This window comes from Diceros bicornis, chromosome 23, assembly GCF_020826845.1.
Source record: "Diceros bicornis minor isolate mBicDic1 chromosome 23, mDicBic1.mat.cur, whole genome shotgun sequence".
In the NCBI taxonomy this organism is placed as follows: domain Eukaryota; kingdom Metazoa; phylum Chordata; class Mammalia; order Perissodactyla; family Rhinocerotidae; genus Diceros; species Diceros bicornis.
The window spans coordinates 9,516,101-9,532,215 of NC_080762.1; the positions used below are offsets into that span (position 1 = coordinate 9,516,101).

Consider the following 16,115-nt stretch of genomic DNA (forward strand, 5'->3'; position numbering starts at 1 on the left):
AAAATACTAGCCTCCCTAGTATTTGTTGAGTGTATAGATGTTCACTAATTTTTTTCTATAACAACCCCAGGCCTTAAAATTGTGGACAAAAAATATACGGCAGTGTTTTAAAAGTTTTTAAGGTGGGAATATTTATAAAACAGATTTGGTTATGAATTTTATAGTCACTAGGTTATTCACTGACTTTAAAATGATCATATTTATTTTTATAGCAATTAAAAAAATGTGTCCTCATTCTTTTATCTTGAAAGAGATCATGAATCTTCAGTTTTAATATAGGCTTCAGTTTTCTAGGTAGAAGTTAAGGAGTTCATTATTCTTATCTCTGTCAATTTCCTAATTTACAAATGAGCTGAAACAATTAATCCTTGCAAGTCTCCTGCATTAATTATAGACTTGGGCAGGTTTCCTTGTGGTTTTGTAATTCTTTTTGTCACATTTTCACTGTGTTTACTATCTCAGCTTGATGCTTGTTGACGTGCTGATTCATGTTTTGGTGCACTAGATAGATTTTATTCATCCAGGGGAATGAGTATAAAGAGGTCACACCTTATAATCACACTGACATTTCTAGTGTGTGGAGGCCATATATCACCTTTTAATTTAATCTCTGAAAAATGTACAGAGATTTCTGCAGCGAAGCTGTACAAATCGATAAAATTTATAATCAAGGCTGTCTAATCTCTAAACCTAATATAAAACTTCACAACTATTGATTACATGTGAAGGATCTGCAAGCTATTAATCATGCATGAAAGCATAGAATAAATTGTGGCTTCAGAAAAGGAAATGGACAAATCATCCTTAGCCCTGTGTTCCTTATGTGTCTTTCTGTTCCCTCGAAGGAAGCGTGTTGCCAGACTCTTGCATTTTAGAAAATCAAATGATGTGTTAAAGTGTGTCAATAGCCATTATCACTTCTGAAATTTGTATACTATAGCTTTTTCTGTTATAACTTAGAAATTTTCTCTTCAGAAATGTGATCCAAAGCAAATTAGTCTATTTAATAAGTTTCCAGAAGGCAAAAAGAAGGACCTACGTTGATGTTTTAAAATCATAATCTTTGTAAGGAGCAAAATGAGCCATACATATATCATTATAATGTAATTGTAGGTTTTTATTTGTGGGGGGAGTCTTCATGTCATAAGATAGCCTCATTTAAAATGGGCCCTCTTAACATTTCATTAACTAACTTTATAACAATTTTCCTGATTTGAATTAACCCGACTGACTCATTCAAGGCCAGATGTGAGATGTTTACAGGGGAGTTATATAGTTGAGAAAAGCATGTGCTATTTCTGCATCTAAGCGGTAAGAAAGGTTTGGATAAAAAATATATATGTAAATGTATTTTTTTTGTCAGACTTATCCACTCAAAAGTAAAAAAATTTAGACTATCTTGCAGACAGATTCATTTTTATATATACCTACAAGTCATATTGATATAAAAAATTAAAATATTTTAATAAGTGTTATGTTGCCATGATGGAGTAGGGTACTAGAAAACTACTATCTCAATTATTATAGCTTAGAATAAAGTATTGACATGTCTTATCACTTGCATAATTATTAGTCCAACATTTAATAAATTAGTATCTGTGGGAGCATAATAAGGAAATGAACCTACCTTCAAAGAGCATATAGAAAACAAAGACAAAAACAAATTCATTTAAAGTATTCTTTTAAAGCATATATCATTCTACCACAGTATCTAGCACATGTCAAACACTTAATAAATGTTTCCAATTATTACAAAAATAATACTAACTAAGCATGCAGTGGCTCAGTACAACCCATTAATAGAGAAATAAAATTTGTGAAGAATTGTTCCATAGAGAGATCACAGATACAATCTTCACACAAATGTTAAGGTAATTTACCAAATGAAGAAAGTAGGAAGAGAGATTATATCAAAATACTGAGCAACAACTGCCCACACAATCTCATGAGAGGCATAAAGCAAGCATGTATTGCTCACACTTCTGGAATGGTTGGCTAGGAGCCTCACATGGTGTTGGTTGTCTCACAAATCTACTGGCAGACTGGCTATGGGCTGGTCTAGACTGACCTTCGCTGGGACAACGAGGGCGACTCAGCCCTACTCCACATGTCTCTCTTATTCTACAAATGCTAGTGGAGGTGTAAGAGCAAGCAGGAGCTCTCAGGACTTTTTGAGATTTAGGCTGAGAACTAGCACATCATCACTTTTACCTCATCCTGTTGACTCAAGCAAGCCACAAGGCAAGCCCAAAATCAAAGGATGGGGAAATAGACCCCACTTCTTTGGTGTGAGGAATCACAAGGTCACGTGGCAATGTGAATATGAGGAGAGGTGAAGAACTGGAGCCATCGTTGTCACTACTACACAGAATTGAGTTCTTAGGTTCTATTTTCATTAGCTCTTGAACTTAAAACATATTAAAATTATTTTCTTTATTGTTCAGAAAATAACATTTCCAAGCATGTACTGTGCTAACCACTGTGCTTGGAATACAAAATATTTACCTCATTTTTTAGGACAATCTAAGAAGTATGTCATTTATCTTCTTTTTTAGGGATGAAGATGACATTGAGACCCTTCTAAAATTTGTCATTGCTATATACAGCTCCTCTAAAGTCACCTTAATTTTTACACTGCATATTATGAAGCATTGTTTTCCATATTACTTTTTTGTAGGGTCGTATACAAGTCACTCTACCTTTTTGTGTTTGATAAATGGTGTTGCTAAAAATTTTTATGAAAAATAAAGCTTGTTTTTACAGTTGGAGTAGATTATTCTCTTCTTTTTTTTTTTCCTTCTATAAATTAAGAAAGTGCCTTTTCTTTTTCCTGTTTTATGTTTTATCCAAGTATAGGCAGTTATCTATAGCGAATGTTTTATTTAAATTATAACACATAAGTGGGATACGCAATATCAGAGATGAATTGAAGTGGATTCATTGATTGTAATTACCTGTTTTTCCAACACAGTCTAATATTATTACATAAAAATTTAAGCAAAAAACATTAAAGAGTCCCCAAATTTTCAACAGCCCGTATTTTGAGAATTAGGTTTCATGATAAGACATTCAGTAAGATTTATCTATTGGAAAAAGTACTATCTTTGTCTTTTTCTTTCATGTCACTTTGGAATTATTGTTCAAAAATCAAACAGTTTTCTCAGCATTATTGTAGAGAGCATGCAAATGTTAAGTTTATCAGAATTATCTGGTGAACTTTAGTCCGACTTTTGAGAGCAGTGAAGATGACATGTTTTGTTTTAATTTCATATGTGCTTAGTATTGTTCTGATGGTACTGGGTACATATTCCTGTGACTCTGCAGTAGAGCTGAGTGAACCATGCACTCCCTGTCATTCTGTATCCCCTGAGTCCCAGCATGTCGTTTCAACAACACAGCCAGAGAGCCAAAAGAGCTGACAGTTGGTTTGTGGTTGTTCCTGGACCTGAGGCTCCCTCATGTTACAGTACTAATCAAGTCATCTCACCAACTTATCATTAACTCAATTTGACCCATGGGGGCAGAGATGAAATCCTTTTGGCAAGACTAATGATGCTATAGGATTCAAAGATGTGCAATGTAAAACCTTGATTATCTTCAATCCTTACCATGAGGAAAAGAATAAAAATACAAAACATAGAAAGGGAATGTCTTTCTTTTTTTTTTTTTTTAAAGATTTTATTTATTTATTTATTTTCCCCCCAAAGCCCCAGTAGGTAGTTGTATGTCATAGCTGCACATCCTTCTAGTTGCTGTATGTGGGATGCGGCCTCAGCATGGCCGGAGAAGCGATGCGTCGGTGCGCGCCGGTGATCCGAAGCCGGGCCTCCAGCAGTGGAGCGCGCGCACTTAACCGCTAAGCCACGGGGCGGCCCGGCAATGTCTTTCAAAGACCTTAAGTTTCTTCCTCCCCCAAGGTATGCCAATGTGTTTTTCGTTTTTTTTTTTTTTTTTTAAAGATTTTATTTATTTATTTTTTTCCCCTTAAAGCCCCAGTAGATAGTTGTATGTCATAGCTGCACATCCTTCTAGCTGCTGTATGTGGGACACGGCCTCAGCATGGCCGGAGAAGTGGTGCGTGGGTGCGCGCCCGGGATCCGAACCTGGGCCGCCAGCAGTGGAGCGCGTGTACTCAACTGCCAAGCCACAGTGCCAGCCCTGTTTTTCATTTTTATTTTTTAGAATTCTCCTTTGTTGAGAATTTCATCTCCATTATTTTTTATTTTACACCAACAAATATTTTCTCTGGCAGTCAGGAAATGCACTCTTCTTGTATTTGTTTTGATAAATGGAGGGGAAATTGTGCTTTGCAGTCAGCTTCTAGGATTTCTGATGAAAAGGCAGCCAGGAGCACCAAGCTCCCTGTCATGCTTCAGTGTTCTTAGTCTGTGTACATCTTTGACAGAATCTTCCTTTTTTTCTTGGCAAGAGCTTTGGGACTTCTTCTGTTTTTCTCTGACTGACAGCTGGATAATAAGTTTTATCATTAAAAACTGATTCTAGGGAAATATGATCCCTGCCCTTGATTCTCTTGTAGCTGCTAAAGCTTTTGTTTTCACAACTCTTTCAGAATTACGAGAGATTATCACTACAAAAGGACATGGATATTGACCTGTCATGTCACATGTTGCTTAGCAAGTACCAAAAATTGAATTCCCTTTTATCTCTTATCTAGAACCACTTATTAAATCATCTTGCTATTGAGAGATGACTCTAGGTCAACAGGTGCTGTCTGTTCACGTTGCCTTTATTTTTCTTAACCCTCAGAGAATCGTTAAGTAGTTCTTTATTTTATCCTATCAAGTTGTGCTAAATATTTGACACAAAAATTATTGCAGGCATAAATCCCATGCTTGATCTGTTTAGAATTTAGGTAAAGACAGTGATAAGTTACTTCTCTATTTACCTGCTAATTGTTTAATACTGGTCCTAAATTTGATATGTAAATTTTCTGCCATTTCTTTTTATTTCTTCGTGATTTCTTGTAGCCTTTATCCCTGTAACAACTGGGAAATAGGTAAACAGTATAAAGAAAAATGGAATGGCAAAAGTTAGTAAACCTGGCTTATCAACATTTGGCAGAAAAGATAAAGAAAACCAGCTAATATTGACATTTCTTATAGCACATTTTTTTTTTTTTAATTTAATAGGTAAGTGTTTTCCTAGGATTTATTGAAAATGAATGAATGAAAGAGAGAATGGGAAAGGTCGAGATTTTGCCTATCAATTCTTTTACCTGCTTCTTAAGGTTCTTAAGGCCCCCCACCCTGTTCTCCAAGTGTGTCGCATGTGGCCTTAAACCTTCATAATTCCTCTCCTGGTGTCCTCAGTCCTTATGTCGTAGATTTCACCCAGTCTGAACCCCCTGATTGATGATTTACGGGAAGGAGTTAGATTAGGGTGTCTACTGAACACACAGATTTCAACAAGTAGAATGGTCTAGAAAGTTTGACTTCATGCTTTTTCTTTTACCATCTTAACTTGGAGCTGTTCTTGACTCGGCCGATTTCCAACCTGAGGTTACCTCCATTCTCTATTGAAGTCACACTCCTCTTGGCCCCATATTCTCCTCTAACATATTGTAATCTTTGGATTTCTCCACCTCCAGTGTCTGCACACTTGACACAACCTCTAAATTAATTTTTCTAAAGTAGCTAATTGATTATGTTAATTTGCTGCTCAGTAACTCTTGGTAGCCCATTAGATCAAATTCAGTCTCTTACCGTGATGTCCAAAGTTTTCCCACTCTTTTCCCAACCAGTTTTTCCTGCATAATCTTCTACTAGATAACGTACACAGCAACCAAATGGGATTACATATTTTTCCAATGTGTTCTGCGTATTTATTCATCTTATTTCCTCTGCTTTTGTATTATTTACCCAAACTATGTCTATAGATCTTCTTGCCTTATCCATTGAGACCTAATGCAGATGTATCCTCCATTTGACAGGTGAAAGTTATCTCTCCTTTTTGAATTCCTATAATATTTTATTCCATTTATATGCCACTTATATCATAGTTTTAATTATTTTTTTTTCTGAACTGATCTTTGCTAAATAAATGTTAAGTTCCTACAAGTCTATTATTGTTTTATTCACTTTAGCATCCTCCACAGTGTCTGGTATTGCATACTTTATATAACAGGTGATCTATTTCTGTCTCATAATAGATGGATGACTTGTTCAAAATATTTTCATATGATCCTTTGCTGCATGAAGATTGCTCTCTTGCTATATTCCTTCCCAAGTTTCTGCCACAACTTTGTCCCACAGTTTTTTTCAATTCCCTGTTTCTTTCCTAAATTTCCTTTTACAAGAAAAGCAAAAACGAGAAAAAGAGAGAAAACTGTTTTATAAAATCATGTGTATGGAATGCCTAATAAAGATTTGAAAGTAGAAAGTAAAAAATTGAGAAGAAGAAAGAACATTTAGTAAATTTGAAAACACTTGACAGATATTGCATTGATGAATGTGATCTCCATTGTTTTATCATCATTATGGTAATTTATGTTGTTCGTTATAAATATTATTTATTGTGATTCCTGTATGTGGCATTCACCATACTAGCTCATTTCTTTAAGTTATTTAATCCTTAAAACAGCACTTATGCCCAGCTTGTATATAACATAGTGAGTTCTGAGCAATATCCTTCTGCTTCCAGTTATTCTATGACAATTTAAGTAATTATTCCATTTAGAAAGTTAAAATTTTTATTTATGTATTCATATCTTAGAATACAATGCAGTTATTGGTGAGGCACAAGAATAATGGATTGGGGTGAGGAATTTAGGTAATTTTATTTTTGAATTCTTTGACAGAATTTTCTTTGAATGAATTTCATGGTTTTGTAGAACAATCTCAAGTCTCTGCTGTTTGTGCTCTGATATAAGAATGCATGTGTGTGTATTTGTCAGCCCCTGTCAGACCTAACAGTTCAGAGGGGTTGCATAGCAGAGTGCCTATCGTATGTGTGCATGTATGTATATGTATATAAATGTACATGCGTGATTACATATATGTATGTATAATATATGTATATAGCTGAGAAGGCCCCACCTCAATAAAAACTGGAAATAAAAGTAAGGCACATGCCAATTAAGAGAAAGTGTAATTAGACAGTGGCTTCCTCTGAGTTATTGCAAATGCCATATAGCTCAAAATAATTGAGTTTTGAGTTTAGATGTGTCTGTGTGTATGTGTGTGTGTGTGTTTACTTTGTTGTGTGTGTGTCTCTGAATATTGCCCTAGGTGACAGTAAAATTATATTTTAAGTCACTGTTTTAGTAATAACAGTGCAGTTTGCAGCCTTTATTTAAGCCATTGTGAAAAATACAGATTGTAAATGTCATATTGACCTTGTAGAGAGATTCTTTGCCTCCTAGAACTGTTTCTTTTCACAACTCTTTCTTTTTTTATACCAGTTAATAAGGTATTGGTTACTGAAATTATGGTGCTGGTTTATACACATATGTATATAATTTGTAAAGCTACCCTTTCTTGATTTTAAATGAGAGTTTTTAAATATAACTTATATGTGTGTCATAGTAAGCAGCATTTAAATACACCAAAAGAAAGTTCTCACTCAAGGTGAACCCTATGCATTTTTTTACATACTACATAATAAATATTTCTTTCGCCAACTCTTAGAAATATAAGTATTGAGGATGTAGAGCTGCTCTTTCTTCTGTCACAGTGTGCAAGCTGTCTAGGTAAGCTTTTATTTTTAATTTTTATTTATTTTGAATATGAGAATGAGAGAGTTCGGGCTACTCTGAAAGAGTGAGTTGCTTCTGCTTTTGACACTGCGTCCCTCAGTATGGACACATCTGCATCTCTTCTGGCTCTTCCAAGCCTAGAGAAGCACCAAATTGGTGCAAACTTTGCCTTAGCTCCAGGGCTGTTCAGAACGTCAAGTAGTTCTGATAGGTAGTCAGCTAGCTGCCGCAGCTGAGCAGCAAGATTAAATAGCACATCCATTCCTGTTTTCAGTGTTCCATAGAGGAGTTGTGTAAAGGAAGCCAGAAGGCAAAAGAAATTGGATATAATGAGGTTAGTTAGGAGAAGAAATTTTTTATTTATTTCTGTGGTTATTTTAGTTTATAAGTAGAGAAATAAATTCTGTGATTATTTTATGATTAGCTTAGGAGAAAATGTAGAAATATAATCAGTGATATAATAGGTAGATTGAAGAGGATTTCTTAAGGTTCTTAGACCAAAAAGTTTTAAATAGCTTCTTTTTTTTCTTTACCACTTTTCATTTCCACTTTTTTCACATTCATGTATCCACTTTCTTTCTGTTGAACAAGCCTCTAACTTTGTTGTTTAGAAATATAGTCTCTGTGTGATAACTGCACCCTAAAGTCATGCGTAAACCTTAAATCATTACTATGAGTATCTACTGTTTTTTTGTTTTGTTTTGTCTTATAGTCTCTACTTATTTCCGAAGTTACTCAAGTAAATTTTTCCCCCACTCCCTTAAATTATGTCATACATCTGTAACACAAATGCTTTTTTTTCAATTTTTAAAAAATTTTTGGGGTCCAGCCCAGTAGTATAGTGGTTAAGTTCATGTGCTCTGCTTCTGCAGCCCAGGTTCTTGGGTTTGGATCCCAGGCACGGACCTACATGCCACTCATCAAGCCATGCTGGGTGGCATCCCACATACAAAATAGAGGAAGATTAGCACAGATGTTAGCTCAAGGACAATCTTCCTCACCCCCGCAAAAAAAAAATTAAATAGATTTATACCCCCTTCACCCATTTATCCCACTCTCCACCACCCCCCCAACCTCTGGCAACCACCAATCTATTCTCTGTATCTATAAATTTGTTTGTTGGTTTTTAGATTCCACATATAAGAGAGATCATATGGTATTTGTCTTTCTCTGTCTGACTTATTTCACCTAGCATAATGCCCTAGAGGTCCATCCATGTTGTAGCAAATGGCAAAATTTCTTCTTTTTTATTGGTGAATAATATTCTATTATACACACACACACACCACATTTTCTTTATCCACTCATCCATTGATGGATACTTAAGTTATTTCCATATCTTGGCTATTGTAAATAATACTGCAGTGAACATGGAGGTGCATATATCTTTTCAAGTTAGTGTTATTGTTTTCTTCAGATAAATACTCAAAAGTGGAATTGCTGCATCATATGGTAGTTCTATTTTTAATTTTTTGAGGAACGTCCATACTGTTTTCCACAGCGGCTGCACCAATTTACATTTCCACCAGCAGTGCACAAGGGTTCCCTTTTCTCCACATCCTCACCAACACTTGTTATTTCTTGTCTTTTTGATAATAGCCATTCTAACATGTGTATGGTGATGTCTCATTGGTTTTGATTTGCATTTCCCTGATGATTAATGATGTTGAGCATCTTTCCATGTACCTGTTGGCCATCTATATGCCTCCTTTGGAAAAATATCTATTCATGTCTTCTGCCCATTTTTTAATCAGATTGTTTTTTTTTTTTTGCTATTGAGTTGTATGGGTTCTTTATGATTTGCAAATATTTTTTCCCATTCCGTAGGTTGCCTTTTCATTTTTGTTGATGGTTTCCTTTGCTGTGCAGAAAAGGATGATGTAGTATGATGTATTTCCGGCTCATTTATTTTTGCTTTTGTTGCTTTTGTTTTTGGTGTCATATTCAAAAAAATTATACAAAGACCTATGTCAAAGAGCTTACCAGTTATGTTTTCTTTTAGGAGTTTTATAGTTTCAGATCTTATGTTCAAGTCTATTCCATTTTGAGTTAATTTTTGTGTATGCTGGGAGATAGTGGTCATTTCATTCTTTTGCAAGTGGTTGCCCAGTTCTCCCAACACCATTTATTGAAGAGACTGTCCTTTCCCCAGTGTAAATTCTTGGCTCCTTTGTTGTAAATTAATTGGGCATATTGTGTAGGTTTATTTTTGGACTCTATTCTGTTCCATTGTCTATTTTTATGCCAATACCATACTGTTTTAATTGCTATAGCTTCGTAATGTAGTTTGAAGTCAGGGAGTGTGTTACCTCCAGGTCTGTTCTTCTTTCTCAAGATTGCTTTAGCTGTTCAGGGCTTTTTGTGGTTCCATACAAATTTTAGAATTATTTGTTCTATATCTTGAAAAATACCATTGGAATTTTGATAGGGATTGCATTGAATCTGTAGATTGCTTTAGGTAGTATGGATATTTTAACAATATTAATTCTTTCAATTCATGAGCATGGAATATCTTTCCATTTGTTTGTGTTGTCTTCAATTTCTTTTATGTTTTTCTTATGTTTTTAAAAGTGTTTTAGGAACCAGGGTAAGTGCAAATTGAATAGTGGGATAAAATGAAAAGATGGATGAGAGAGAGTGATGAATTGGAAATAGAGAAAGTTATAAAGGAGGAAAATGCCAGATTCAAAATGAGGAGTGTGTGAAAATAAGAATATCAACACTAGACCTAAGAAAACTAAAACAGAGGAGTAAATATTTATTGGTGTTTCCTCTCATTGCTGTATGGGAGATTTTATTCATATATTTCAGGTATTTTCTGGGGAAATCTTACTTTCTCATTCTAGATACTTTTAGAAAAAGTATGACCTAACCTGAACATGACCACTAAATTGTGTCTGATTGCTACCCAACTGGCAGCAAAATCACAGTTTATCTGGGAATTTTAGGATGATCCTGCCTGTAACTGCCTAGTCAGCTGGTGGGCAGTGGTGCTAAAGACTGTGTTTTTAGTCTAACTAGCCTGCACTGCAAGTGTCATCACCTCACTCTGGTGCCTGGTGGGGAAAATGTTAGCACAGAGCTAGACATACAAAGAGCTTTCTTAAATGATTAGAAAGTCACATCTTTCTTCCAGCCGATTTACAAGTGCTTAAGGTAAAACACATGAAACGAAAGTGGTAGGATAGAGAGACTGGGTACTGTGAACAATCAGAAGACTGGCAGACAGCATTTAGAACCTAAGCATTGGATTCTGCCAAAGATTAATTTGCATGTATGTATATGTATTTTTGTAGTTTTGAAGTTTTAAATTAAATGGCCACCAGAGTGTATTTCAGATTGCAAATTAAATACGTTGAACTAGAATCCCAATTTGGGCTTGCCATCTGTGTACCATGCTGATTATTTTTACAGAACTGAGACTTCAATCTCAAAAATGAAAATTTATAAAAACACCCAAATTGGGCTTTTGGTGTTAATTATTTTTCTTCTTTTTTCCCTACTGATTTTTGTTTAGCAAGAGCATTGTCTATCCTTAGCGAGTTAAGGGAGGCACTAACAAGCCCTTCACCTTGGCCTTGACTTTAATCTCTTAGTCAAGTCAAATGTATTAAAGTTTTGCTGGGTGTTGGTTTGTTTACTGTGTAAACTTTGCCATGTCCATGACTTTCATAGAGTAATTATTTTGGTTAAGTTAGATGGTTAAAGTTAGTCTTGCATGAGGAAAGAATACACTTGGGAAGCAGTGATGGATGGACTCAGCCTTTGGAGTGTTTAGTTCTGCCAGCATTTTCCAGTTGAGTGGAAATTCACCTCCCAGTTTGGTTTGGGTGACAGTGAATGGATTGTCAGACTTGAGTGTTTCCTAGAAAAAGATAGAAAGAGATCAAGAAGGATAGATGACAATGTGAATATCCACATGTGTTCTCGTAATTTTTCTCAGATTTTTTTTGCTTTGATGAACAACATCATTACTGAAATAATAAATGTTAATTAATATCTGCATCACTTTTTGTAAATGGTAGTTTGGTGTTACAATTAGACTAATTAGTACACAGCATAGCTTGGTGACATGACAAATCATGGAGCAGAACATGTTGACTCTTATCCATTATGATATATTAGTTAATTCACTTGCTCAATAATGACAAAAGAAAAGAAAGATGGAGAATTGGGCAGTAACAACAGCAACAAGTATAAAGGCATCATGGGCACATTTTCAGGTTTTTATTTTTCCCCCACATTCCTGACTACTATGGATTGTGGACATTTTACATTTCTTTTCTTTTCCTATTGGTAAATCATGGCCCCTGACCGAAACCTTCAAGAATAAGATCATGAGTAAAGGAAGAAAATGAGAATAAAAGATGACTTTCAAATTTTCCTAGGTTTACACATGCTATGTCATGCTCAGTATTTTATTTTCCCAAGATTATTTATTGTAAAGGTGACAGCTATCTATGTCTTTGATTTATTTTTCAGAACCCATGCGAACCCCAAAGACTTTAAAGATCGCCGAGATACAGGCAAGACGCATTGCTGTGGACTGGGAGTCCTTGGGTTACAACATTACTCGTTGCCACACTTTCAATGTCACTATCTGCTACCATTACTTCCGTGGTCACAATGAGAGCAAGGCAGACTGTCTGGATATGGACCCAAAAGCCCCTCAGCATGTTGTGAACCATCTGCCGCCTTATACAAACGTCAGCCTCAAGATGATCCTGACCAATCCAGAAGGCAGGAAGGAGAGTGAAGAGACAATTATTCAAACCGATGAAGACGGTACGCTCATACTTTGTTATTATAAAAGGGGGGATTATATAGCAAGAATTATGTAATTGTTTACAATTTTTCCTAGAATACCCAGTATTACATTGGATTCTGAAATCTGCTGAATACTCTTAATGAGGTTAACTTTGCAAAGAGTTTGCCTTTGACAAAAAGGCTTAATATTCTTCAGAGTAGCTTCAGAGTAGCATCAAATGCTAGATGAAATGTACCTCTGCTGTTTTCTCTTTTTATACAATGTTAGAGAAGTAGCAACTACATTAAAAGTTTACAAGTTCTTCTTATCAAATGTTCAAAATAATTTTCACTGTTATGACACTATATTGGTTACCTATTGGTGAAGTGCACTTAGTTGAAAATTTAGTTCTTTGCATTTTACAAACCAATAGTAGCTGCTTTCATTTTCCTTAACATTTGAAAACAGCACTGTTTACTTATTCCATTCATTTTTAGATGGTTTTATGTAAGTCTAAATATAAAAGAAGGCCGAACTTTATATCTTTTTTTTTGCTGAGGAAGATTTGCCCTGAGCTGACAACTGCTGCCGATCTTCCTCTTTTTCTGTGTGAGTCGCCACCACAGCATGGCCACTGACAAACAAGTTGTGTAGGTCTGCACCTAGGAACCAAACTTTGGCCACCGAAGTGGAACACACCAAACTTAAGCACTAGGCCACCAGGGCTGGCCCCCAATGTTTTTATCTTTTAGTCTAAATAAAGGCCCTTATCAGATATCGGCAAGCTATCATCTTTTATCCCTCCTATTACCACCCAAGTAATTGAACTATATTTTGCCCAATTTCTATGTATGTTACTTCTGAATTATTAAATAATAGGAACAAACATTTATATTAATCTTGTAATATGCACACACCTGCTATAGCACTATAGTATGTCATTAATGTGAACATGAATACATTTCCTGATTCCACAAAAATGTATCCTGTGCAAAAAAGTGTACAAATAATATTCTAATAATAACAATAATGTATTCTTTCAATGTAAGATTTCCTTTTCAAAATTTACTTTTATGAATGAAACCATGTAGGGGAAAAAAGTGTGGTGTATACTGAATTGAGGCAAAGCTGAACCGGGCGTCAGGAATCATGAGTTTTCAGTCCCAGCTCTAATAACTCTGTAACGTTAGCAAATCTTTCACCCTTCTAGTTCTCCATTTCTCGTCTCTATGAAAAGTTTAAATTAGATGAGCTCTATGGATCCATCCCCTTCTAAAATTCTCCTTAAATAGTTTGTCAGTAGGACTATGTTTTTATTTGGGTTTCAGAAAATAGGATGTATTTCTTACCCATGTGTTCCCAATTTCCCTCAAGTTCTGAACTTTAGGCTTAGATGTATATTTTGATGCCTACCAAGTATGAGACTGCCATCAATATACCATAGTTTTCAGAAATTATCCTTATCACTTGAAGCTCTCTCACTCTGAAAAGTGGAAATGACTCTGGTTTGTTCTGTTGTTTATGTCGTAATAAAGGGAAGTTTATTTTTAACCTTATTTAGCTCAGACTTTGAAGGAAACAAATAATATTGTCCCAAAATTATTCGTGAAATTATTCTCATATTCCTAAAATTTCAAAGAATAAACCTAAGACTTATTCATGATAAATGTACTCTTGTAATGTTCGAGGTAATGAAACATTTACCTCAGCTATCATGTTTGAACTTGAACCTAATCGAAGCATTAACAGTATTTTAAACACAAGCCCTGCTCTAATACGTAAACACACAAACACCCATATTACCCACCCCCCCACACACCACACATACTCAACACATGCTTATGCAAGAAAGAATGGTCAGTGTAGTTGTTTCATAGATGGATCATGGAAATGGGAAGTCTAAGTGTAGATTCAAAACCCTTGAAAAATCTCTATCTCATTTCATAAAGTGAGATGAATATTAAAGTGACTGTATTACACTAGACATTTTGTAACCCATAGTAAGAGTACTCACATGTTTTCTTGCCTGCACTTAAATTTTAAAAAACATAATATCTTAATTGGTAATATTAGACTTAGTTAAATGAGTTTTGTGATTCTTCAGCAAATCACTCTAACAATATAATTGATTTGATGGTATTCTTTGGTGTGGTTTTTTTAGTTTGCTTTTCTTTCCCACAAACCAAAGAATGCAGTCAGGCTTATATAATCTTTTTCATATTGCATTAAATTTTTAAATGTATTTTGGGGTACACATACGACTAGATTAATAATCAGGAAGTGAATTGCTGTGAAGTTTTAAATTATGTCCTAATCCGTCAAACACGTGACTGTGTTATTTATTTGATCTAGACATTGTTTTGTAGAAGTAAAATCACATGAACTATATAGACTAATTTTCTATCCTAGTTCTATTTTAACTTCTGTTTTGAAGACTTTTTTATTAGTTGTAATGATATTGAGTTGCATATTATTTTTTGTAGTACAGTCACAAAGTAATTCCTTCTATTGTGAGGTGTTTTATTTTTCCTTTTGTTTCATATATAAGACTAAATGATTGAAGTACAAACTTTCGTGAAGTATTTGCAAGTAACTCAGTTTTCACATCTGCCCATGTGAGCTCCAGTTTCTACATGGAATACTTGGTGTGTCTCAGTGTTCCTGAGGGAGGACATAATATCTAAATCATAATCCATTGTTGCAAAGATTGATGGATGATGATGATCTAATTAAGTCAGTCTCACTAAATTATTGCTGCCCTATATACATAGAAAAAGAATAAATTATCAACCATCTAATAAATGAATATAATTCCATGAAAAGAATTCTGGCGACATCCATAAATCATGGGAGCAAAGCTAGAATGATTTCCCACCAGAACCCTAAGGTAGAATTTATATTTAATTTATTGCGTGTATTTTTTAATGCATGGGTAGAATATTTTGTATAAGATTTTGTTTTCATTTTTTATTCCAGCATTCATAAAAATCAATATTATGAAGGTAGCTCAGCAGAAAAGCCTGATTTGGGGACATTTTTTGCTAATACAAAGCTATTTTTAAATGTACATTTATTATATCTTAAAGGCCATAATGCTTATTTAATATAATCTTGCCCCACCCATATTTCATTTTTCCTTTTGAGAGTTATATTTTAAAGGACTTTCTTATACGCACAAAAAAATTAGCTGAAATGGCGCTCAAATAAGTCAGAAGCAGGGGAGTAAAAGTCAGCATTCTGTCTCCATTAAAAGTTGTTGATGTAGAAATGTGAGCTGACATTCCCTGCGGTGTGAAGACCGCCATGGTGATGGTCTTGGGACTTCATGCTGTATTTACAGAAATCCTAAGTACGTATAGATGCTGTCTGGATATAGACAGACATTGTCTTTCTTCACCTGTAGAAAGTTATCGAATGTAATTTGTCTCTGCCACACCCCCAGCCCCCACCTGTTTGTGTGTGTGTTTTGTTGTGCACCTAAGGGTAGTTCTTTCTCTCGTCCTCTGTACCAATCCTGGTGCCGGATCAGTAGTAGGCACTGTCTTGTCCATAATTTTCCCACACACTTTTCCCTCTTACACATATGACCTGGCACTTTCAGGGAATCCTGTTGGCAACACAGAACGGGAGTAAGAAGAGCAGAGAAATACACAA

General features: G+C 35.0%; 1 protein-coding gene across 8 annotated transcripts in view; it reads left to right on the top strand.

Annotated features, from left to right (window-relative positions):
• The window catches only part of PTPRK (protein tyrosine phosphatase receptor type K), a 546,302-nt gene that overhangs the window by 430,216 nt on the left and 99,971 nt on the right, over positions 1 to 16,115 (top strand). For all 8 annotated transcript variants that reach the window (XM_058566316.1, XM_058566319.1, XM_058566317.1 and 5 more), the window contains one exon: positions 12,197 to 12,499. In XM_058566316.1, coding sequence (XP_058422299.1) covers positions 12,197 to 12,499 — 303 coding nt within the window. The remainder of the gene's footprint in view (positions 1 to 12,196; positions 12,500 to 16,115) is intronic.